The 23,864-nt window shown below is 45.3% G+C and overlaps 1 protein-coding gene across 4 annotated transcripts in view; it reads right to left on the reverse strand.

Annotated features, from left to right (window-relative positions):
* Nucleotides 1-9: 9 nt before the first annotated feature.
* CSTPP1 (centriolar satellite-associated tubulin polyglutamylase complex regulator 1) overlaps nt 10-23,864 on the reverse strand; it is a 139,469-nt gene continuing 115,614 nt past the window's right edge. For all 4 annotated transcript variants that reach the window (XM_083461179.1, XM_083461180.1, XM_083461182.1 and 1 more), the window contains 6 exons: nt 22,523-22,607; nt 9,895-9,980; nt 6,586-6,781; nt 5,397-5,506; nt 1,534-1,597; nt 10-955 (listed from right to left, as the gene is read on the reverse strand). In XM_083461179.1, the coding sequence (XP_083317305.1) occupies nt 775-955; nt 1,534-1,597; nt 5,397-5,506; nt 6,586-6,781; nt 9,895-9,980; nt 22,523-22,607 (722 nt within the window). In that variant the 3' untranslated portion in view covers nt 10-774. The remainder of the gene's footprint in view (nt 956-1,533; nt 1,598-5,396; nt 5,507-6,585; nt 6,782-9,894; nt 9,981-22,522; nt 22,608-23,864) is intronic.

Genomic DNA, 23,864 nt, shown 5'->3' on the forward strand with positions numbered 1-23,864 from the left:
ACACATTACTTGCCTTTTACAACATGCTTTATTTACTATATATTATACTTTGTTTGCAGGAAAGTTTAAAGCTTTGCAAATTAATAAATAATGCCCTACTCCTTTCTCCTACAATGGAGCCCAGTAAGCATTTGAAAATGCTCATCGGCAATGGCCATCCCACAAAGTATGGAAGCTTAGCCCCAAATTTCAAATCTGGTGACTTAACTGGGGTCATGTCTTACTAACTTGTTTGAATTTTGAAGTGAAAGCTTGGAAGGTATTGGAATAGCTAACCGACTAGCAGATAGGGCATATACAGGAGGAGAAAGTAAAATAAATCTCGCGAGGACAAGAAGAGTGCTTTGAGTTACAGGCTTCATCTTGTATATTTCCTATCCTTGGATGAGGATGAAAATGTTTCACAGTGCATAGTTTTGGGATTAGAATTGATTCTTCAAAGGTCTACTACTTGCCCTAGTGCTAGAACGTTTCTACTAATCTGACTTGTTTGCCACCAGAGGGCAGTCGAACCCTGCAGCTGATGTCAGCTTTCATGGCCTATCCATCCAATTTCTCTGCCAGTATGAGGAGAAAACAACAGTTTTTGTTAGAATGGGGTGTGCCTTGCTGAGAGGGAGCTCTGAGCTATAATACCGATAAAGAGTAAAAAGGAGTAGGTCACACGTTGAGATTGTGGAGGAAGGTGCTTAAACAGCTATGTTTCATCAACGCCTACATGGCTTCAGTTACAAGGGCTGGAAATAAGCTTGTACTCCCATGCATATCTATCCATCAGTTCTCAGAGGAATCTGTCTCTTCGGTGGAGCCGTCGCTTTCCACATCCATTTTCCGGCGGTGGAGGAGAGGCCTCCAAGGGGAGCTGAGTCGGAGAGAGGGGCGGGAAGGCACATTGGTCGCATCCCCGCTGGCAGGGTTGGAATTGGAAAGGGAGAGCCCGGAAACCTGAGCTACCCTGCAAGAAGAAAAATGGGGCTGAGAGATTTGTTGCCGTCAAGAGGGCTCCTCTGCCGCATGGAAGACATTATGTTTGCAACAAGCCAAGAGCTTCCTCTGCTGGCATATAGCTTCCACTTCCTAAACTGCTCTTGTTTAAGTGACAGGACTCTTGACTTGCACAGCTAAGGCTGCCTCCTTAGTTAGAAGCCTCTGGGTCTCTTTTAAGGTGGCTAGCCAAACTGCTGTGTGAGACACCTTTTGCACTCTTGCACAGGTGCTGTTTGTTGGGATTAGACTTGGGATGGAAAATCTTCCAGTCCTCCATGTCAATTAGCAGTAACTGCTTAAAAAGGCAATTTGCCGTCTCATCAACTGCACCACTGAGCTGAGACGGATCCAAAGGGGAGTCCTGCTGCATAACCTGTGCCTGTAGCTCAGGGGCAAAATGCATGTTTTATAAACGGAAGGTGTTGGGTTCAGTCCCTGCAGACAGGGGTGGAAATGTCCTTGAAGGAAGAGGCACTGCAGAGTAGACTACTGAGCTAGAGGGACATGTTGCCTGACTCTGCTTTCTCCACTGGAAAAGGGACTTACAGTTTCTCCAGTTCCTGATCCATATGTGGGTCAAGCAGCAGGTCTGCCTTATCTGGGAGAGCACCTGGAGGAGGAAAAAAGCAACAAGGTGAAGATCAGCCTGATACTTCAGCAAAAGCTGCTGTCATCCATATGCCATAGGAACTTGACAACTTCTATGTCCATTGTGGGTGTGCTTTTCAGCTGAACACTTAAGTTCATAATGCAAATAGAGCCTTCTGCAGAGTGGACGATACATCCCTTTGAGAACATGAAGTTAAGTCAAGGTGATGCTGGTCAATCTCTTTCCCAAAACAATGGGATTTGCGGGTACTCAGTTATGTTAACTGATTACCTTTTACATGCTCTATTGCTTGTTTTCTTGCTTAGAAGGAGCTACATGATCTCGGCCACTTGTAACAAGGGTGCCTATGCAGCCGTCGTCTTCTGAGGGATGCCTCATAGAAAATCTAACACATAATCCCACTGAGGTGTCTGGAGGGGGGAGCTGAAAGCAAGCACCCTTGCTGCTGTCTTTCCATTGTGTCTTCACGGAAATTGTGCAATTGTGTAGAATGAAATCCTGATGGCCTGCTTCCTTGCTGCAAAGCAGTATTGATAGGAGACAACTTGGGGTGGAGAAAAAATGCCTTAAGCCTTTCTGGTTCCCACTATGTACTGGATGCATGTTTGCAAGAGGGTAAATAAAGATGTAGTGGCTTGGGGTGGGAGCTAAGCTGGGAGAGCCACTAAACTAGATGGACCAATGGTCTGACCACAGTGACGCTCCAAGAAATGGGGTACATCAGCATCCCTGGTTCCATGTCACAGAAGCCTGCAGCAGCCAAGAAAATGCTCCTGCCTGCCGCCCGCCTTCCACAGCCTCAATTAGCTGAACCCAGCCAAATGCTGGTCATCTTCCTGCAAGTGTAAGAAAGTCTCCTGGGACGCTTCAATCTCTTGGGAGAGTCAGTAGGCAGCACTTAGAGGACTGGTGAATCAATATTGACGTGAGGCTGGGCGTTGCCATCTGCCTGAGAAACTCATCCGCTGTGCTCTAATCCCTGTCTCTCGTCATGGCAGGGCTGCCGCCTCTCCAAGGCCCCTGCCTGAAAGCGCCTCCCAGCCCTCGCCTGGAACTGCCCTCGCTGCAGGGCTCTGGGGAGCCTGTGATCCCCTGCAGACCAAAGCCTATTCAAATCAGCCTGCGTGCAGGGAAGATGAAAAGGCACCAGGAGAAGAATCCGGCTTCCCTTGCCAAGACGAGAGCACCTGTTCGACTTGCGGCTGCTGCCCCTCCCTGTGAGAGGCCTCGGCAGGAAGCTGGCAAGAGGCCAGAGGCCAGGCCTTCCTTAATGGTAGGGAAAACCCAGGCACTTTGTGCATGGCACAGCGATGGCAGTGGGCAGGGCTTGCTCAGCCCATATGTTGGCTTTGCACCTTTACTGGAAAGTGGTTTTTGCAGACCTGGCTGCGCACAGTCCAGGCACCCTCTTCCTCCTGTGAATGGATGTCTCTCTAAGCCTGTTTGCAGAGGGGATTGCAGGCTTGTATGCTCTGTCCCCTTTGATATATAATCTCCTTGCTGCTGGGTAAACAGCCCTGCACCAGGAGAGCATTAGCAGCTCAGATGGCTGGCTGAGGCACAGGGAGGGAGGGAGCAGTGCTGGCTGTGCTGTGACTTAGACCCTTGGCAGGCGGCTCACACGGGCCAGAAAACAAGAGAGGGCAGAGGGACTGAGAAGCAGCTTCGTACAGGGACTTGCAATGGGTTGAAGATACTCAGAAGTCACTAGTACTCCTCTGCAAGGCCTGTTGACAAGCTCCAGTAACATCTGAATGGTTAACCTGCCCCTGAAAGACTCTACATTCTCAGACACTTTCCTAGTGTTACCAAACCTAGCTGGAAGCACAGATACACCTTTGCAGGTATGATGAGAGTTCAGGAACAACACAACTCTGGAAAGTGTATGTAAGTGCCCAGCTAAAGCAAATTCTCTCTGATAACAGAGCTTCTTATTGAGACAAAGGTGTGTTCCATCTTCACTTTTACACTTTTTTTAAAAAAAGACACAAATCAGCATTTTTAGAAAAGAAAATATGGGGTCTGTAACCTATATACGTTAGGCTAAGAAAGGAAGTGTGCCCATATTTACCTACTGGGCACAATCTATCCTTCTCATTAAAGGCAGGACAAGGGATGTATATATTGGGAGGGAGGGAGAGGAGGAGGATATATGTACAGACTTTCAAGCCTATATTTGCAACAGGAACTAGGAATTGGGGAATGAGGGATTAAATTCCCAGGTCGCGGAATTTAGCATGCCTTACCTAGCATTCTGCATGTAGACTTACAGAATAGACAGAGTTACAGATAGGTAGCCGTGTTGGTCTGCCATAGTCAAAATTAAAAAATTCCTTCCAGTAGCACCTTAAAGACCAACTAAGTTAGTTCTTGGTATGAGCTTTCGTGTGCATGCACACTTCTTCAGATACACGACAGAGTCCTGTCTGTATCTGTCTGTATTCTTCAGAATAGACAGAGTCCTGATTACACATCAGCAAGAGATTACACATGATTACACATGAGGCAAGAGAAAAGGAAGACACATCAGCCCATGAGGCAAGAGAAAAGGAAGACAAAATCACCAGTATTTTGGGCGATGAGAGGCATAGCGATGAGAAATTAACAGCATCTCTCTCAACTCTGGGGTAAGCCCAGATTCACAACTGAAATGTGAACAGCAGCAAATCAAATGCCAACTCCGTCATCAGTATTGTCTGCTCCCCAGCCTTCCTCTTCTCTTTTCATTTTAAAGATTGCTGCACTCATGCTCACTCATGGGCTTACCAGTTAGAACAAAGGAAACATTTTTAAAGTGCAAGGCTGCTTTAGAGTTGGAGCTGGGAGCATTTCTTCATGGCAACATGGGGAACCAACCAATCAGCATAACGTGGATCAGGCTTCTGCTGCAAACGTGACACCTGACAGCCAGCCACCCCCCATCCCAGTCCCTGCCCCCAGTTTATCCCTGAAGAGGAAGAGGTGTGGCTGGTCTGAACACAGGGAGGGAGGTTCCAGACTCATCCCAGCTGGTTCCCATAGTTCCCATGTTACATCTTTCTTCCCCCTTCTTTGCTCAGCCTGGGACTTACGGGTTTGTCGCAGGAACAGCTCTCCTCCCTATTCTTGATTTCAGGGAGTAAGAGCAGGAAAGAGATTTCATAAAAGAAAGGCTTTCAGATCACTGAGCTAGGGAAAGAAATGGGAACATGCTGCAAGGTTTCAGTCTAATATAGGACAGAACCCAACAATAGCTAGAAATTTAGCACAAAGGAATACATGAGATTAAATATGAAATCTGATGGGCTCACTTTAGCCAATCATAATTCATTTGATCCAGTCCAGGCCACAAATGATTGGACAAACAATTAAACAATTAATTTAAGAACCACTTTCCTCATTCTGCAGAAACAAATCAACAAATGTACACTCAGCAGACGGTTGCAGCCAGTCACAGCTGCCTGACAAGAGGACCGGTATGAAACCCATGTTTCCAAACACGCATCTACCACAGTCACACTTTACAACTAAAAGATAGTGCATGATGTGGTCTTTGGGCAACTGGAAGGAATTAAAGCAGTTTAAATGAAGGGTTTTTCTTTCCTTTTTTGTACTGTCCCGCTTGCCTTTCTTGACTGATTCATTCCAAGTTTCTTTACGCCAAAGTGACCTTTCTAAAATTCTCCTACATTGTTCTTCTGGCATATTTGGTCATGGCAAAGGCATTTTTCTCAGTGATCACTTTAAAACCTGCTGTCAACTTCCCTAGACCACATCATTGCAGGGGAGAGGGAAGAAACAGGGTGGGACTTTTATTTACCGAGGGCTCTGTTGATCCCGTGATGCTTTGCAAGAGCCACCAGAAATCCATAGAAGGTCAGTCTCTGCACACTGCTCAGAACTTCCTTCACAATAGCAGATGGGGGACAGCTAGGCAAATGAGAGGAACACAGGAAGAAATTGTGCTGCATCAGTTTCAGCAATTTCAGCTTATGGATGGAGGGATGGATCAGGTGTCACTTTGCAACATGAAGCTGTCTTTTAAAAGTACGCAGGAGGAAATAATCTCCCCATAACTCCCTCCTACTCTGGCCATGCGTGAATTGGGCTGGACCCCCTTGCCTCAAGGGATTTTGGTGGGAGCTTCCACCGGCATTTTACCAGTAAGGGAAGACTCCTTTCACCATAGGTTTGCCAGGATCCAATCAGTTAGTCCCATTCCCTTGCCTCAGGGGAGGATTGCTGCCCGCTGTGGCATCAAGGAAGAAGGACAAGGACAGGAAATGATTCCTGGACAAGCCTGGCTCTGTGTGGACCCTGTACAATTCCTGCTTCTGTACTAGATTTGAACATGGCTTTAATTTTTGAGAATCTTCTGTGAGCTGCTTTGAGAATGTCTTGGGGCTATAAAGCAGGGTATGAATAAATAATCAATCTCCACAGGCAACCATGATTGCCTTTTAATGTGAGGAGGTGAAAAGTGCTTTGCTGAAGGGCATTTCCCAACAACTTTGACCAGCAGGTACTGCAATCCATTTCTGTCAGCGCTGGCATAGCTCTCATACTGAAGGAAGGATACTGTCAGCACTGTTTCTATTGAGAAATGGGCCCTATTTCACTCTCAGCCTGAAACGCCCTAGATGGGCCTGAGAATACTGGGGTACTCTTAAGTCAAAAGACCACTTCCCTCTGGCAGAACTCAAGAGTTAAGAGGGGGTTCAAAACGTGCTCACTTGTTACAGGGAAAACTGCCTTTTTGCAGTTGTGAGCTCCTTGAGAAGTTGGTATCATAATTTCTGACACCCATCTAACTATCAGTGGTACTTAGCCGTGCTAGTTTCAGAGGGCAGAGAGGCAGCATTGGGCTAAGGATACAGGGCAACTTGCCACATCTCAGTTCCTAGATGTGATGAGTGTCTTTGCCTAGACTTCAGGGAGCCCCTCCCCTCCCTGCAAGGTAGGCAAAGATGAACCATGGCTTATTCATGTTAGCCGGTCACAAGCCTTACCTGTATTTGGACCTGTCACACAGAGACTCAAGGCACTGGTAAAATGCAGGTGCCTCCACCCCATCGAGCTGGCTGCACTCACTTAGAGTCTGGCGTGAACGATGTTGCCCAGAGGATGATGTAGGCACAATGACGGTGTTTGGGTTCTTGCCCGTCAAGAGCTCTTGATAGATGGCAGCCACGCTTTCAATGAACTCTGTGAAAACGTAAAGGCAACTTAGAAATCATGGTTATTGGCACACATGGGAATTCTCAAAGCTTGGGGACATGTGTAGCAAATTGATCCCATTCTTCCTCCTGCAATTACTTACGCATGATACTGGCAAAGAAGCCTTAGAGCATGCAATACTGTGATGTTACTATGTGATGAGGGGACCCAAAAGGCGTTAGTGCAGGGGACGCCAACATGGTCCCCGTCACATGGTTTTGGACTAATACTATGGTATGTATTTTTGTGTTTTTATATTGTAAACTGCCTTGTGATCCTCGGATGAAGGGTGGTTTAGAATTGTAAAAATAAAACAAAAAAATTCAAAAAAAACCAAGCAGCCCCATCATCCCTGGCCATTGGCCATGCTGGCTGGGGCTGGTGGGTGCTATAGCCCACAACATCTGGGAGCAAATCACACTGGCAACCTCTGTGCCTTACTGACACAGCCTAACACTTAGCCTTTTCAGGATGGGACAAGAAAGCCACAAGAGGATTTCACAGGGTCACCTCTGAAAATCTTGTGGATGAATTGCTGGTCCTGCTCTTGGAGTGTGCTTTTAAAGAAAAATTCCTTCCAACTTTAATTCTACGAAGGAGAGTGAAAGTCAAGGCCACCCAATCAGACTAGCTTCTTAAACACGCAAACTTCCACGGTCACAGAGATAAACACCACCCAAGTTAGGAAGAAGCTGCTTGGAATTGTTGGAGGAGGCAAGGGAGTTGGGTCAAGCAGTCTCCAGCCGGCAGCCCAGTGTACTTCAGCACAAATCCAAAGTAAACACAAGACGGGGTCCAAAGGGAAGATTAGGGGGAGAAGCTGGCCGAAAGCATTTCCCCCCAGGCTCCAAACCTTCCCCGCTGTTTACTCCCAGAATCTAAATTTAAACAAGTTTGTTTATGGACCTGGTCAGCCATTTACAGATGTAGATTCCACACTGAGTGGTTTGCATGCATGTGGGCTGGTAGGGTAGCCTGGAAAGCTGACGTGCGCAGATGAGCATGGAAGTGGTGACCTGTGGTCTGTGTCTGCCGACCTCTACGCACACAACAAAAGCCTGGAAGGCTAGGATGCGTCACAAAGATGGGTGGCTTTCTAAGGTTATCCTGAAGGTCTAGAGTTTAGAGCAGCTTTCAGAATATGCTGCATTCTTGAAATGGACCCCATTCACGCAGGAGAGAGTGACTGAGAGAGGGGTTCATTATCTGCTGTGCATTTGGATTCCATCCCTGCCCAGAGATAAACAACAGAGAGGTGTGTCGTAAGGACGAAGCAGGACAAGGAATTTAGCACACGATTCCATCTCCCATAAGCAATAAAATGTAAACAGGCATTCCCACACGGTTACCATGAATATACACTGTTCCCAAATTTCAGGGTTTTTACCCCTGACAGGTGCTAGAGTCTTCACTCAGACCCATTGTCTCGCTGGTTACCATCAGAAAGGAAACTGCTTTCCAGAAATAAAATACTTGGGGCTGCTTCAAGCATTTTGAATTTGCTACATGTAAAGGGTTTTTGTGAAGATGTGAGAAAACCATGTATATGATGCCTATTTGCAGTTGTGCTGGTTGTATATTGATATTTTTCTTCTCCAGGTGTTTTGGGTTACAATGCAATCTGAGGCAGCATGGCCAGTGTTCGGGTATGGTGGGTGCACATATCAGTGGAGGTTTGTTCACAACAGATTTCTGATGGGATTACACAGAATCAGGTGTGTGGTTTGGGGGTGCTCCTGGGGATAGTGTTATTTATGGAGGTGACCTCAGTGGCTGGGAGTGACTTCTATCAGTTTGGGTTCATTCACCAATTGCAGCCTTGTCTGGAGAAAGTGGAGCTGTCCCCAGTTACACATGCACTGGTTACATCCAGACTAAACTACTGCAGTGATCTGCATATAGGACTGCCTTTGGAGACAGTCCAGAAACTTCAGCTGCTACAAACTTCAGCTGCCAGAATGCTTGTGGGAGTAGACAGTTTGATCACATCACACTGATTTTGCATCTTGCCATTTTTGCTCTTGCCACCCATTTGTTTCTGGGCTCAGTGTGAAGAACTGGTGGTAACCTTTAAAGCCCTGAACAGTTCAGGACCAGATTATTTGAAGCGCTGCCTACACCCATATGAACCTACCCAGGCTAAGGACCTCCTACTAAGGTTGGCAAATACCAAAAACAGGGCCTTTTCAGTGTCAGCTCCACACTTGTAGAAGAACTGCTTCTCCCCTTTTCTTGTCCTTAAGCAGACCCTAAAGACTTCTTTATTTCACTGAGTTTCTTATTTTTCAAGCTGGACCCCCTGTATATGCTTTTATCTCATGTGTTTTTACAGTGATACCTCGGGTTAAGTACTTAATTCATTCCGGAGGTCCGTACTTAACCTGAAACTGTTCTTAACCTGAAGCATCACTATAGCTAATGGGGCCTCCTGCTGCCACCATGCCACTGGAGCAATTTCTGTTCTCCTCCTGAAGCAAAGTTCTTAACCTGAAGCACTATTTCTGGGTTAGCGGAGTCTGTAACCTGAAGCGTATGTAACCCGAGGTACCACTGTATTGTTATTTGTCCATTGTTTTTCAAAAGCCACCTTGTGAGGGCTTGCCTTTAAAGGAGTGGGTAGAAATATATATAAACCAATAATAATAAATATGCAGTGAAATGGATGCAAAGTTCACACATGAAGAGGAGCTACATGTACTTTTCATGCTTTAACATCAGTGTTTTCTGGAAATGAGTTGTGTCCGAAGTGCCTCTCTGGCTCAGGAGTGTGTAGAATGAGTGACCTTCACATGTAGTTCTCTATCAGGAGGATCTGCGTCGCAGGACAAGGCTTCCTGGCCTGTGTTGCCCACACTCCTGCCATATTTGTCCTGGCTAATGTAGCTGTGCAGGAGGACAGTGGCACCATGAGGGCAGGGCCACACTCAGCAGAGTGAAGTGCAGGGCTGCTGGCTTATCACGTTTTGAAATTAAGTGAAGCAATACATATTACCATGTAAAAAGGGGGGGGTGGGCAATGGTGTGAAGCTGCTAGGTCCAGAGTCTACAATCCTAAATGGGTTACTGTAGTAAGAGAGACAAGGTTAGTAAGATGGGCTCACCTGAGTAGTAAAACTGGATCTGGAGGGCAAACAGGAAGTCTGAAAAAGACATCAAGCAGTCCACAGCATCATCCATGAGAACAATCCTGGAACGGAGAAGGAGAGACAGATAGCTCAACAAGAGCCAGTTGCCAGGCCAGGTAACTTACAGCTGAGGCCAAGTTCACAGGAAGTGAGCAAGGACTCCTCAGAGTCACAAAACGAACTCACAAAGAGGGTCACAGCCCTTTATAGACTAGAACAGATGCACAAGCTTCCATGGACTGGAATCCTAGGAATTACCTCTGCCTATTTCCCAAAGCAGGTGATGGGAGGCAGAGCCCAAAGTGGGGCAAAGGCACACCTTTCCTCTCTCTCCCGGTGTGCCACACTGTTCTCTCTGTCTCTCTTCCAGCTCACCCAGCAGGCTGCCAGGGAATGAATGAACAGAGGTCTAAACTGCCAGAGGTCTAAACTGATCACATGTCAAGGGCTTCCCTGTCTTCCATCACTCCATCTCTTTCGGCTCTCTCCCAGCCACACACACACACACAAGATTCCCCGCCTCCTGCTCTCTGCGCTCCCACCAACCACGCAAATTTAGCTTGAAGGCTACAGGTTCACCACCTCTGGCTTCAGCTGTTTTGTTATAAAGTGGCTAAATCTTTAAGGTGCCCTGAGACTGCTTCTGCTAAAACAGACAAGCATGGCTATTGGGTCTATCTGATTTCATGGTGTGTGGATGCAACATTAGAACCCTGTGAAAATGAAAATAATGAAGCACTGAGAGCTGAGCTGCCTCCAAGAGACTGGGTGCTTTCAAGGAAGGAGGTTCTTAATTTATTTCACTTGTTCCTAAAAAGGTGGTGATGGAGGGGCTTCCTGACACGTAAGCTTTGGAAACCCACAAGTATCAGTCCTGCCTTGGCCAGTACGAAATAAAAATGTCATACATGTAAGATACAGAATCAACATTTTCTGACAGCACATTCTGGAATCCTAAAAGAATGAAGGACACATTGCCTTCTGCTATCCTGGTTTAGCAATAATGGCAAAGTACTCTACACATAAAGGATAAAATGAAAATAAGATTGCAGCAACAAATTCCTCCTGTTCTGACCTTGGACAAACACAGCTAATGCTAGCAGGAAAGAAAAGGGCTTTACTGTGCCGATTTATGCTCCAGTTCCAAATAGCGTTGATATTTCTGAAACTAGCAGAACAAGATGAAAGCGAAACCTGGGATGCTCCTATGAAGGATTCAGGAAATAATCCTTTTGTTTCCTTCATCTCTCAAGTCTGGGCTGCTCACTACAATGAGTAGGGAGAAGGGAGCACTTTGTGGGGAGTGCATTAAGGGGCCCCACATCTGTTTAGTGGGTTCTGCAGGGCACATGGAACTATCATTTGTGTTTTATGCTTCCTACTTGGTGACAAACACTGGCATGGCTCTTGGTTTGCATCTGTTTGCCAGTTTTTGTCCATATAAAGACCCCATGCACGAAATACACAAATGAGAGGTGAACTTGAGAATGGATAGACAAGAATCATAGAACTGTAGAGTTGGAAGGGGCCACTAGGGCTGGCTAGTCCAACCCCCTACAATGCAGGAATCCCGTGCCCAATGTGGGGCTCAAACCCACAACTCTGAGATTAAGAGTCTCATACTGAGCCATCCCAGCCTAGAGAGATCCTGTTAGGGCAGGTGGGCCCACATCACAGCCTACGAACGCACCTACATACAGATATACAATTTGCTCTTCATAAAACACTTAGGGTCAAGTAGGGTGAAAACTCATTTTGCTTCCATAAACAGTAAGCTCTGTCATGGCTTTGGCAAACATCCTCCAGCATTTGTCCGTTCATATGGTTCTAACACAGAGCGAACTGTATCCTTCAAAGCAGGAATGCCTTTTACTGGGGACGGTTTGGGACAAGGACCCCCTTATAATCCAGAGTCCTGGGTTGCTCCAACTGGTGGAAGAGGCTTGCGGAAGCTGAGCAGGAGGAGGAGACGGAAGAGCGGCCGGACGCATCTGCAGGAAAGGCTTCCCTCTCCGCCACTCGGACCAGCTCAGTTCAGTGAGGCAAATTCAAGCACACAGAGCAGCTTGAATTAATTATTGCCAAGAAGAAAGGCTACGGCTAAGAGGGTCCCCAGGAGAAAAGCCACTATTTAAAACAAAACCCTTTGAAGATGTCGAAGTGCTTCTGTTTTATTTATTATGTCCCAGAAACCGCCTCCTCCTCCTCCTCCTGCTGCTGCTGTCTAGAGCGGCAGCAGCTCCAGTTCCTAATTCCCACTAATAAGCACGTTATGGAGATTGTCGGTGGCCACATCAAGGAGATGGCTTTGAAGCTGGAAGGCAGAGCATCTTCCATCTCCCAGGCAATGCAGCACAGCCTCTGGCATCCAAAACCGCTCTTCAAGCCCTTGGAAGTGCTACAGGCTGCATCGGTACCTCAAAGCTTCGCACCCCTCAGGTAGCCCCAGCAAAGGCAGCCGAAAAGCAGTTACCAGGAAATATCTGCTCCTGGAAGAAAGAGGGTGAAGAAAAAGCCGGGGGCACTGAAGTCATGCTGAGTTTCAGTGGTGAATTCAAGGACTGACCCATAATGGAGTCGGCACTGTTGAATGGTTTCTTTAAATGTAAAGGTTCATCATTGTTCCACTCCATGTGTATGTCTTTAAGGGGCCAGAGCAAGGGCCAGAGCAAGATAACGAGACCCAGCTTTACAGCTGTGAAACATAGCAGGTGCTGCTGAGTTGCATTTGATTAAGGCGTGTCAGCATTTGGGTAGAGTATATAAGGAGCAGCACCTAGCTCTCCCATTACCCTGGGGGATGGGTTGGTGGTTGGGTCTGGTTTGTTGATGTATTTAGTGTAAATGGAGTTTTTGTTTTTCTTATTAAAACCTTCTTTAAGTTATTTTTGAGTCCTTTCTTTTTAATGCATGATCTCCCCAGCAAGCTCTCTGCAGCGTCACTATACTGCAAAAAGCCAACATCTTTGGTTATGGGCCCAGCTGCTGAGTGGATGACTGCATATTTTTGGACTCTGAGAAAGGTTTGAAAACTCCTTCTCCTGTTAGCGTAGTTTTTGTGGGTCTGGAAGAGTTCCAGAATGGTTGACCGGGTTCCTGAAGCTGAGAAGGCTCTGGTCTTCCCACAGCTGACAGATGAGAACTATAGTTTATGGTCTTTTCGGGTGGAGGTGCTTTTGACCTCTAGAGAAGTATGGACCTATGTAACTGATGACCCTCCTGACCCTGTAACTAATGCTTGGTCGAAAGGAGATGCAAAAGCCAGGGCGATAATTAATTTGGCAGTCAGCGACCAGCAAGTAGTCTATATAAGAAATAAGAAAACTGCCAAAGAAATGTGGGACAGTCTTGCAGCAGTGCATGTTAGAAAAAAGTCAGCGTCTGCATTGACCTTTTTCAAGCAGTTGTACCAGACGAAGTTGCAGCCTGGTGGTGATTTGGCAGCACACTTGAGACGTCTGGAGGCAATACGCGGCGAGTTAATTCGAAGGGACATGGAGATACCTGATATTCAGTATGTTTTTATCATCCTTTGTTCCCTTAATGAGGACTTTGATGGTATTGCTAGCCAGATATCTGCCGTTCCACCAGCACAATTAACTGTGGAAGGGGTAACGGCAAGATTAATGGGCGAGTTGGATAGAAGGGAGGCTTGTGCCATAAGCACTCCTGTTTCCAGAAAGAATGAGGAACACCATATGCAAGCCTGTGGTGATACAACTGCATTTAAAGCTGCAAAGTGTTGTTGGTTCTGCAATAAGCAAGGACATTTTGCAAGGGACTGCAGATCCAAAAGAAAGCAAAGTACTCCCAAGCCTGTTTCTGTTCGTCAATCACGGTCGTCACCCCAGCAGCCGGCATCGTATAGTAGAGACAGAAATGAGCCGCGAGCTTTTCACGCTCGGACTACAGATCGTAAAAGAATTAAAGGTGCCAAGTGGAATTCTTTTATTGTTGACTCAGGTGCATCCCAGCACGTCTGCAACAATCGAAGCTTGTTTATTTCTTTCGAAGAGGAAATTGGTAATGTACATTTAGCCAATTCACAAGTCCTGCAGTCGCTTGGCAGGGGTATTGTTAAACTTGACTCTTTAAACATTACAATAGCGAACTGCATTTACTGCCCGTCAGTGGACAATTTATTGTCAGTAAGGTGCTTTGCCCGTCAAGGCATAACTGTGCGTTTCTTAAAGTCTATGTGTGAGTTTTTCGAGGGGAACAAACGTCTATTGTATGCCCGGGAATCTGATGGTTTATATAGACTATATTTTCACACCTACTCCCAATCGCCTATAAACTGCACAGTAGCACAGTCAAGCCAGGGGTTGAGGAATGTAAGGCCACATTCTGGGTGTGTCCACGAGGCGCACAGAATTCTGGGACACCTGAATTTTGCTGATGTAATTAAGACAAAGAATATTGTTAATGGCCTTAACTTAAAACCATGCAAATTCTTTATACAGTGTCTATCCTGTTGCAAGAATAAGATTAAGGTTGCACGCAAGGGTAGGTGCTCAGATAGGAAAGTAACTGAGCCATTTGAGCGTGTACATTGTGATTTAGTTGGGCCACTCCCACCATCATTAGGAGGTTCAAAGTACTGGCTTACTCTGATAGACCAGTATAGTAGATATTCTTGGACTTATGCAATAGCTGAGAAGTCCCAAGCATTTGAGAAGTACAAGGTTTTTTGCAACTGGGTAAAAACGCACTTTAACAAACCAATTAAGAACCTGTTTTCTGACCGGGGCGGGGAATTTGTTTCTGAAGATTTTGAGAAATTCCTGGAAGCGCAGGGGACTACTCATGAGTTATCTTGCCCCCGAAGTCCCTGGCAAAATGGGCTTGTTGAAGTTGTGCAGCGTGACCTGCAGGCAGGGGTTAAAACTTATCTGCACGATGCTAATCTGCCCAAAGACTTTTGGGCTGAAGCGCTCCATGCCTTTTGTTATGTTAGAAATCGCAGTTATCATTCTGGTTTAGATGTCACCCCCTATGAGAAGTTGTTTAAAAAACGCCCTAATCTGAAATACCTACGTATTTGGGGTTCAGATGTAATTATGCATTATCCTGCTAAGCAGAAATTGGGTGAACGTAGTGTTCAGGGAAAATTAATGGGCTACCAGCAGGGGGCGTACAGAATTTACATACCAGCAACTGGCAAATTTCATATTACCAGAAGCATGATACAAACTGTAAATTGGAATGGAGTTGCTGTTTTCCAAGATACTGATGGTATAAATAATACTGAGGAAGAAGAGGAAGCAGCAGCAGCAGCAGCAGCAGCAGCAGGAGAAAATGGTGCTTCTGAATTAATGGAAGAAGACAAAAAGCCTGTTGAATCTGATAATTTGTTTGATTTAAAGTCACAGGCACCCGAGGGGAGGTTAGATTCTCTTGAGTTTTCTGACCGTGAGCTCAGCCTACAGGCACCTCTTCAGTCTGACAATGATGATTTACAACCTGAAACTAGTAGTTCACTCAGTCCCATTAAGTCTGAGGAGTCTGACTCTCCTTCCGGACTGAGACGTTCAGATAGAAAGAGGCAGAAGCCACAACGTTTCGCAGATGAACACTTTAATACTGTGTATGCCAATAAGGTGGTTTTTGAGCCAAAAAGCTACAATGATGTTCAGAATTTACCTAAGCACCAAGCTGTAAATTGGTATAAAGCTATGAACTCTGAGATAGCTTCTTTAAAAGAGCATAACACTTGGTCTCTTGTACCACAAACCCCAGATATGAGACTTATTGATTCAAAATGGGTTTATAGAGTTAAAATGAATGACAAAAATGGAGTTGTAAGGTACAAGGCAAGACTAGTTGCTAAGGGTTTTCAACAAATTCCAGGCGAAGATTATGATTTGTGCTATTCACCAAGTGTAAAATATGAAACAGTTAAGCTTTTGTTAAAAGATGCATCACAATGTGGAAAAGCCCACTATGCAATGTTTCTCTGCTCTTAAGAGAGTGGTGATGTACCTTAAACATACCAAACATTATAGGTTGCAGTTTACATCACACATGAAAGACATGTACAAAGTATGCTTTATGTCTTTGTTCCACAATGATGAACCGCAGGGGAAATGTTGAATGGTTTCTTTAAATGTAAAGGTTCATCATTGTTCCACTCCATGTGTATGTCTTTAAGGGGCCAGAGCAAGGGCCAGAGCAAGATAACGAGACCCAGCTTTACAGCTGTGAAACATAGCAGGTGCTGCTGAGTTGCATTTGATTAAGGCGTGTCAGCATTTGGGTAGAGTATATAAGGAGCAGCACCTAGCTCTCCCATTACCCTGGGGGATGGGTTGGTGGTTGGGTCTGGTTTGTTGATGTATTTAGTGTAAATGGAGTTTTTGTTTTTCTTATTAAAACCTTCTTTAAGTTATTTTTGAGTCCTTTCTTTTTAATGCATGATCTCCCCAGCAAGCTCTCTGCAGCGTCACTATACTGCAAAAAGCCAACAGGCACTCCTTCTCTCCCCCCACCCCACCCCAATTCTAGAAGTGCTGGAAGGCTGTGATAGTTGTCTGAAGCGCTGCAAAGGTATTTGAGGAAGCTAAATTAAGGGAAAACCATAAAGCTATGCCAGAAGGTGTCTTGAGGAAGCACCTAGCTGGAAGCAGGTGTCCTTTGGTGTTGGGTTACCGGCTCCAGTTGGCCCGAGTGTCTGTTCTCCAGAGAAGACCAGTCATGGGTAGAGCCCGCCCAGTTGCTTAAGAGGAGGGTGAGCGACAGAGTTATTTCCCCAAGTGAACTGCTGGCTGCACAGCTGAAGCAACTGTAAAGCACTGCCAGGGACATGTTTATGCTTCTCCTAAAGAGCTGAATGGGAGGAAAATCTGAGGAAGGGGAGGAGCCACAAGAAAGGGACGCGGTCCTAATTTATGGCGACATCCTGGAGCTGGAAATGGACCGGCACGAACTCTCTAGAAAACAGATGTTTGTGGACAGGGGGAGGAGAAACGTCTCATCCTTCCCTTTCTATTTTTCATATTGCACTCCAAGCACAAGGTTACAGAGCCCGGGCAATGCTTTGCATATTGTGGAGCACTCAATTTAATGCCTTTAGTTCATGGCAAAAACTAAAGAAACACAGAGGTGACAGAAGGACTACAAGTTGAAAATAAGGCATGTTGTAGATCAGATGTGGTAGTCTGACTCTGCTTTTCTGTAAGTTAAGTCCCCTCTTCCTCCATCCATCCATTTTATCAATTCCTGCCTTCAGCATATTGTGAAAGTAGGGCCTGTTAATGGGGACATTTTCCTCCTAAGGTTGCTAGCTGCTGAGGGGTGGGAGTAACCGCTCTTCCAACCATGGAGAAGGAGTGAAGAAATAAGCCTCCCTTCACATCCCGTGCTCTGGCTTCCTAGTAAGAATCACACACCCCTGTAATTAATTAGGGAAAAATAAGCTCCATCACTGTATACTACCCATTAAATGAACATCTAGCTTGGCCCTAAGTCAGCGGGTGTCACAGACAGAAATTGGCCATGATATGAAACTCCAGCAAGCCTACTTTTCAGCAGCAACAAGTTGAAACTGTCAAGCATATGTTATGGGGTGGGGAATGTTTGTTAATCAGCACAATGTCATCAAGGCCCTTGTTGAAATAGCTGAAATCTGATCATTCCTTTGAACAGATGCAGGGAGGGGTCTTGATAAAGCTCCTCATCTGCTATGGACTGGCTGGATGCAGGGGGGGGAGGCACCCCCTCCAGGAGAAGAAGGCTCAGAGCCAGGGGATCGGTGGTGGGACGACAATGAGTGGTCAGAGGGGGCAGAGGGGGCAGACTGGGAGGAGGAGGTTTGGAAGCTGAAGAGGTAACAGGGTTTAGTGAGCAGGAAGCGGCTGTGACAGACAGGAATCCAGAATCAGGGGGAGGGGGAGGTCAAGAGGCAAAGTGGAGGCAGGCTGCTGAAGAAGCCAGCAAAGCTCTCCCTCCATCTGTGACCAGCTCCCCTTCCCCCTGGTCTCCCAGAACAAGAAGAGGAATGAAGAGGGCGGAGCAAAGAGAGACCAGGCGGAGGAGCCGTAGGCTGATAGAGAAGGAACCTTCAGTCCTACTGGGAAGGGTTGCTGTGACCACTAGGACTGAGCTGTTTTGATTTCTTTGAATAAAGAGCTAACTTACCTGACACCGGGTGTTTTGTTGTTGACCCGCCCCTGACATCAGAACTAAGGGAACTGTCCGGCACTAAGCAGACTTCTCTCACACCTCTGCAACCACAGCCTTTGGGAAGGGCTGACTTCAGGTAGTTTCAAGGTTACAAGCAGCTGATGTGTGGGACACAGCCCATCACTCCTTCTATGGTGCTGGAGACAGAATGGCCCCTGCTCTTTGAGCCAAGCTGGATCAGCTCATGTCTGTGTCCCGGCTCCCGATTCTTCCTGATCACCCCTGTTATGGGACTGGGAGCCCACGCAGAGAGCATTTAATATGAGCAAAGCCTAATATTAACTAGCAGGCACAAATTGTTGCTTTAAAAAGGGAGTTAGGCACAGTATATGGTGTGCTTGCAATTCTGCTGCAAGTCCTAATAGTTTGCTTCTAGCCAGATAACCCTCCTCTTTCCCACCCCACAAATCAAAGCAGGTCTATGTCACATATCACTGCCAAAGATGAAAGCCTCCAAACCACCTGTGGCCGATGCCTTGCAGGGAACTCACCAGCACTTGTGGGAACTAGCCCTGTTGTCTCTGGTTTCCTCACAAGAGATGGAGGCCCAGGCTGCACGTGAAGCAGACAACCTGCATCTTTAAAGATGGGTCCGTATCTGCCCCTTTCATGTGGGGTGGGGTGTGATTCATAAGGCCAAAGGGGAACATGGGTGAGGGTTCTTGGAACTCTCCCACTCGCCATCGCCCCCTCCTGGAGAAATACACACACAGCCTCTCTCTCAGAAGTTTTTCTAGCAGCCAGGCTTACTCCCTGTATCAGAAGGTGACTAGAAGAAAAGTCTTTGGAGAGAGGGACTGGGGGGAGGGATGGGAGCAGTGGGCAGGCAGCTCACATCTCACCACTCACCTACCATTTGCCCCTTTAGATGCCAGCCCACGAATGGAGCCAACCTGTGTTTAAAGATGTTGGATCACACCTCGTTCTCTTCTGCACTGCGGCTGCCTCTCCTCTCTGCCCCAACATCGTATGTGACCTCTTTCTTTCATACTGTTTGTTATCAGCACATAGCAACAGGCCTCCAAAGAGCTGGCTGCCCTGTGAAATCATCTCAGCCATGCAGCTTCAAGGATTCCAAAAGGCCCGTTGGATTATGAACGATGCCTGCCTATGAAATCATAGCCCCCAAAGCTTATCGATAGGTGCTGTCACTGAGTGGACTGATGGTAAGCCTTAAGTTATATCCTACTTGAAAGCAGAAACAAGAATCCTGGTTGGCAGGGGAGGTGGCAAGCATGAGCCTGCTTGCCGATACTGAATCGAAAGAGCCAGCTGCCTGGGAAAAAACGATCTGTCCAGCTGGTGACACTAATGGCCCATCGTCAGCCAGGGGCTTCCGATGTACGAGTAGGGGGAAACTAAAAGAAAAATGCAGACAAGAGTATCAGAAGGTGTAGAAGAGGAAGGAGAGGCAAAACCAGCTTCAGGTTTAAGGCAGTATATCAAGTGACTTCCCTTGATTAGCTGCGTGGGTGAGAGCAAATTGTTAGCGCAAGGAAGCTCTCAAACCCAGAAGAGCAAAGGCAGTGAGATCATTCCCACCTGAGCCGGGGTGCCTCAGAGACAGATCTCATTTTTCTCTCACACCTGCCGTCCCAAAGCCCCCAGCTTGTCTGTCTCCAAGGCACAAGCAGACAACAGAGGAGTTGTGCGAAGCCTGTCCCCCTTCAGTGGGGCCTCAGGTTTACAATGGCTTTGCAGATTAAATTCCTTGACACAATCTTCAGCACCGTGCCTCCTCTCAGATTTATGTATTCAGACTTATAGCCTGCATTGTGAAGACTGTGGACCAATGAAGTTATTCCTGGCAAAAATTCTCATTTATCCTTGCAATCAGCTTCTGAGGTAGGCCGCTATTAGTTTCTTTTTTCTTTTCTTTTCTTAAATGCTTTATTAATTTTGCAAAAAAACAATCAACAAAAACAAGCCAAGATCAATACAAATTACAAAAAGAAAAGAAAAGAAAATTCATACATCAAAGATTCCATTATGACTTCCAATCACCCCATCGTGTTTCCTGGGTTACATTATCAACTGCACACTTTCCATTGTCTCTCATAAATTGTCTCAAATTGTCTTGGTTTTCTAAAATTTCCTACTGTCATGCAGGGGTCAATCAAAACCTGCCAGAGAATTTAGATGTTTACAGTGCTCTTTTAGGTATACTCTGTAAATGTCCCATTCTCTAATAAACCTTTGTTCTGTATCATCTCTCATTCTTCCTATCGTTTTTGCTAATTCTGCGTATTCTAGCATTTTTGCCTACCAATCCAACTTAGTGGGAACAGATTCTCCTTTCCATCCTTTAGCTATTAAAATTCTTGCTGCATACATGAAAATTCTCCTCAGATTTTTCAGAATATCATTAATAACCAGCAGAGAGGCTTCGGGGGTTTTTGCAAAGGAAATTTTAAAAATCTTTTAAAGCTCATTGTATATTGTTTCCCAGAATCATTTTATTTTTTTACAGTTCCGCCAAATGTGGATCATCATGCCCTCTGCCTCTCCAACAAATGCTTGACCTGATTTTATGTATTTTAGCCGGTTTTGAAAGTGTTAGATACCAACGGTGAAACATTTTCATGAAATTCTCTTTCAGGTTATAGCACGCAGTGAACTTCAAGTCTTCAAGTCACTTTGCAAACTGAACTGAAACACAGCTGACTCGCTCACGTGGTTAAAGTCAGCCGATGAGTTCATTGGATTAATACCCAGGTTTCACAGGCCAGCTCTTAATACTCTACTAACTGGCTCTTGATTAAACCAGCAGTGACAATAAAGGTGACATGTGCCTTATTTTCCCCCCTTCTGTATGTTGAGTAAGATACTAGAGCATTGCAGAAAGCGTCTCATGATTCATAGAGCCTGCTGCAGCAGGCAAACTTTGTTTTGTCAATTCCCTTAAGACCATACCTAATTCTGCTGAGAACCAAAAGGCAGATCCTCTTGCTATTGACATTGTCTTTATGTCTATTAGACTCTTAAAAAGTGGCTTTCAACTGGGTTCTGGAAAAGCCCTGGTGGTTCCTTGGAGGGTTCTTCATGAGAAGATTAGTAATGACCAAGAAGCCTCCCTGAAGTTCCTCATAGAATCATAGAATTGCCAAGCTGGAAGGGACCCAAGGGTCATCTATTCCAACCCCCTACAATGCGGGAATCTTTTGCCTAACATGGGGCTCGAACCCACGAACCTGAGATTAAGAGTCTATGCTACCTTGACAGTCTTCAGGAGACAAGGCAACACAGAAACATATTCCTGAAGATAAAACAGTTGAAAACCACTGATCTAGTATGACACCCTCCCACACTCAATTTGGATGCTTTTCATGTTCAAAATTTTATTTTATTTATTTAAACAAAATTAATATACTGCTTGCTTGACAGAATATCTCTCAAGTGGTTTGAATCTATCAGCACACCAACTGTGACTTGTTTTCAAGCGACTTTACAGATAAATCTGCCCATATCCAATTCAACATAGACTCTGCCCCAACTGCGGTATCTAAGCCAGAGATATGTCAGGCTACCCGTTGCCAAAATTGCTTAGATTACTCGATCATTGGATGTCAACAGGATGCCTGGGGAATCTCGCATATCAGTCTGGAGTCCATAACGGTTTGGAACTGAGACCAGAGGAGCTGTTCCTTGGAAGATTTCAGACTGAAAGTGGATCAAGAATAAAACCCATTCCCCTCCCCCTTCTCCCAGAATTTGAACATGAGGTTCAGCTCTGAAACAGATCCTTTTATATTAAACCAAGACATGCAGTACAAACCCCCAAAGTAAACATATTGCTTATCGCAAATACTGCGATTTTAAGAGACAGTTCAGTATTCATTTTTTGTTTCAAGTCAGGGTAGTAAAAGCATTCAAGTTTAAATGGGTACCGACAGCAGTACAGTCAAATGTGAATAATACATTCCTGTTTGCAAGGCTGGGCTTCCCTGTATTGAACACAAAAGCAGTGATCAGGAAAGACTTGTGTCCCCACGTCTGTGTTTATCATAGGCAACCTGCATCATTCGAACTGCATATGCACCATGCACAACTGGCAGTGCCAACACTATTTCAGTACAGGCACTTTTTCTACCCAAGTATAAAGCAGGAGCTGATTCTCACTGCAGGAAATAACCACAGATCTACCGTATTTTTCGCTCTATAAGACACACCAGACCACAAGACGCACCTAGTTTTTGGAGGAGGAAAACAAGGGGGAAAAAATTCTGAATCTCAGAAGCCAGAACAGCAAGAGGGATCGCTGCGCAGTGAAAGCAGTGATCCCTCTTGCTGTTCTGGCTTCTGTGATAGCTGCACAGACTGCATTCACTCCATAAGACGCACACGCACTTCCCCTTACTTTTTAGGAGGGAAAAAGTGAGTCTTATAGAGCAAAAAATACGGTAATTGCTGAAGGAGTGCTCACCTTGCTGCTTTCTGTGTAAGCTCCATGGGGAAGTCAGGGCAAAGCAGCTGCAGGAGGCAGTGGTACTCCTTGGCTGTCAAGAGGTCTGCAACAGAAAGAGAAGGATATTATTACTATTTGTGTTCATTCAGTTTATGAGTCATTTCCCACAACCACAACTTGCAAAAATTAAAATAACAATACAGAATGCAGTGTTAAAAGGCAATGTCATACAGACAAGAAGGTGGGCAAAGCATAAGAGAGACTCAACCACTAAGGAGTCAGAAGGAAGAGATTTCCATGCCAACCTGTATTTGTCACAATCAGCACCATTTCTGTTTCACTGCAGTTCAGTTTCCAACAAATATTTCATTATTTACCTCACTGTCTGCTAATTAACTTAAGTTATATAACTTACCATAACATATGTGACTATTTATGTGACTTGCACAACTTGCATTCGTTTCAATGTAAAGGAAATATCATAACAATCTTTAATAAGTCATCAATCACGTATCATTTGCATGGGGGGGTGACGATGATGTGAAGGAAAACAATGGTGTTAATTCACTTGGCTGATTTCCATTCCTGACCACAGACAAACACACCAACTGCAGCAATTTCCGCTTTCTTTTCCATTTTTGCTGGAATATGCCAACATTCCTTTATTTTTACATTTTTCTTTATGACATTATTCCAGCTAATCAAAGCAGATGACAGTTTCAAATCATTGAATCTTTTGTGAGATGAATTCACCCCTTTGCCCACACAGCTGAAGTATATTCTTTTACCATTTACCATTTATTTATTTCATAAAATTTCCAAATCCTCGACTACCCCAAAAAAAATAGTGGGGCTAGTGATGGCATAAAGTGCACAAAGGACGTTTAGAGTTTGTAGGGAATTCCAGCATTTGGGGAGTGGAACATCTGCTTCCTTAACAGTCTAGACTCTTTCTTTCTTTATCCATAGGCTCCAAATGTTCCTTATTTACTAACACCTCTCCTCCTGCCACCACATTGCTTTCTGCCAAAAAGAAGAATCCAAATTCTGCAAAAAAAATATGCATGTATGCAGTTTTCTGAGTTCAGTAAGCATATGTCACATTGTTTGACTTAGTATATTTTAAAAACAAGTTAGTTTTCTTATTACGGGAGCCAGATTTTCTTGCCAACAGAGTATGAACATGGAAAGTGACAATAGGACTTATCTTCAGTGATATAGGTAGGCATTCCAATAGAAAAGTTGTAACAGAAAGGGCTGTAGTTGAATGGCAGATTATCAGAATTCATCTCCAGATACAGCTGGGAGAGAGAGACCCATCTGAAAATCCAGAGAGCTGCTTCCAGTCAATAAAAACAAT

The sequence above is a fragment of the Podarcis liolepis genome, assembly GCF_965112155.1.
Source record: "Podarcis liolepis genome assembly, chromosome: 1".
Taxonomy (NCBI): domain Eukaryota; kingdom Metazoa; phylum Chordata; class Lepidosauria; order Squamata; family Lacertidae; genus Podarcis; species Podarcis liolepis.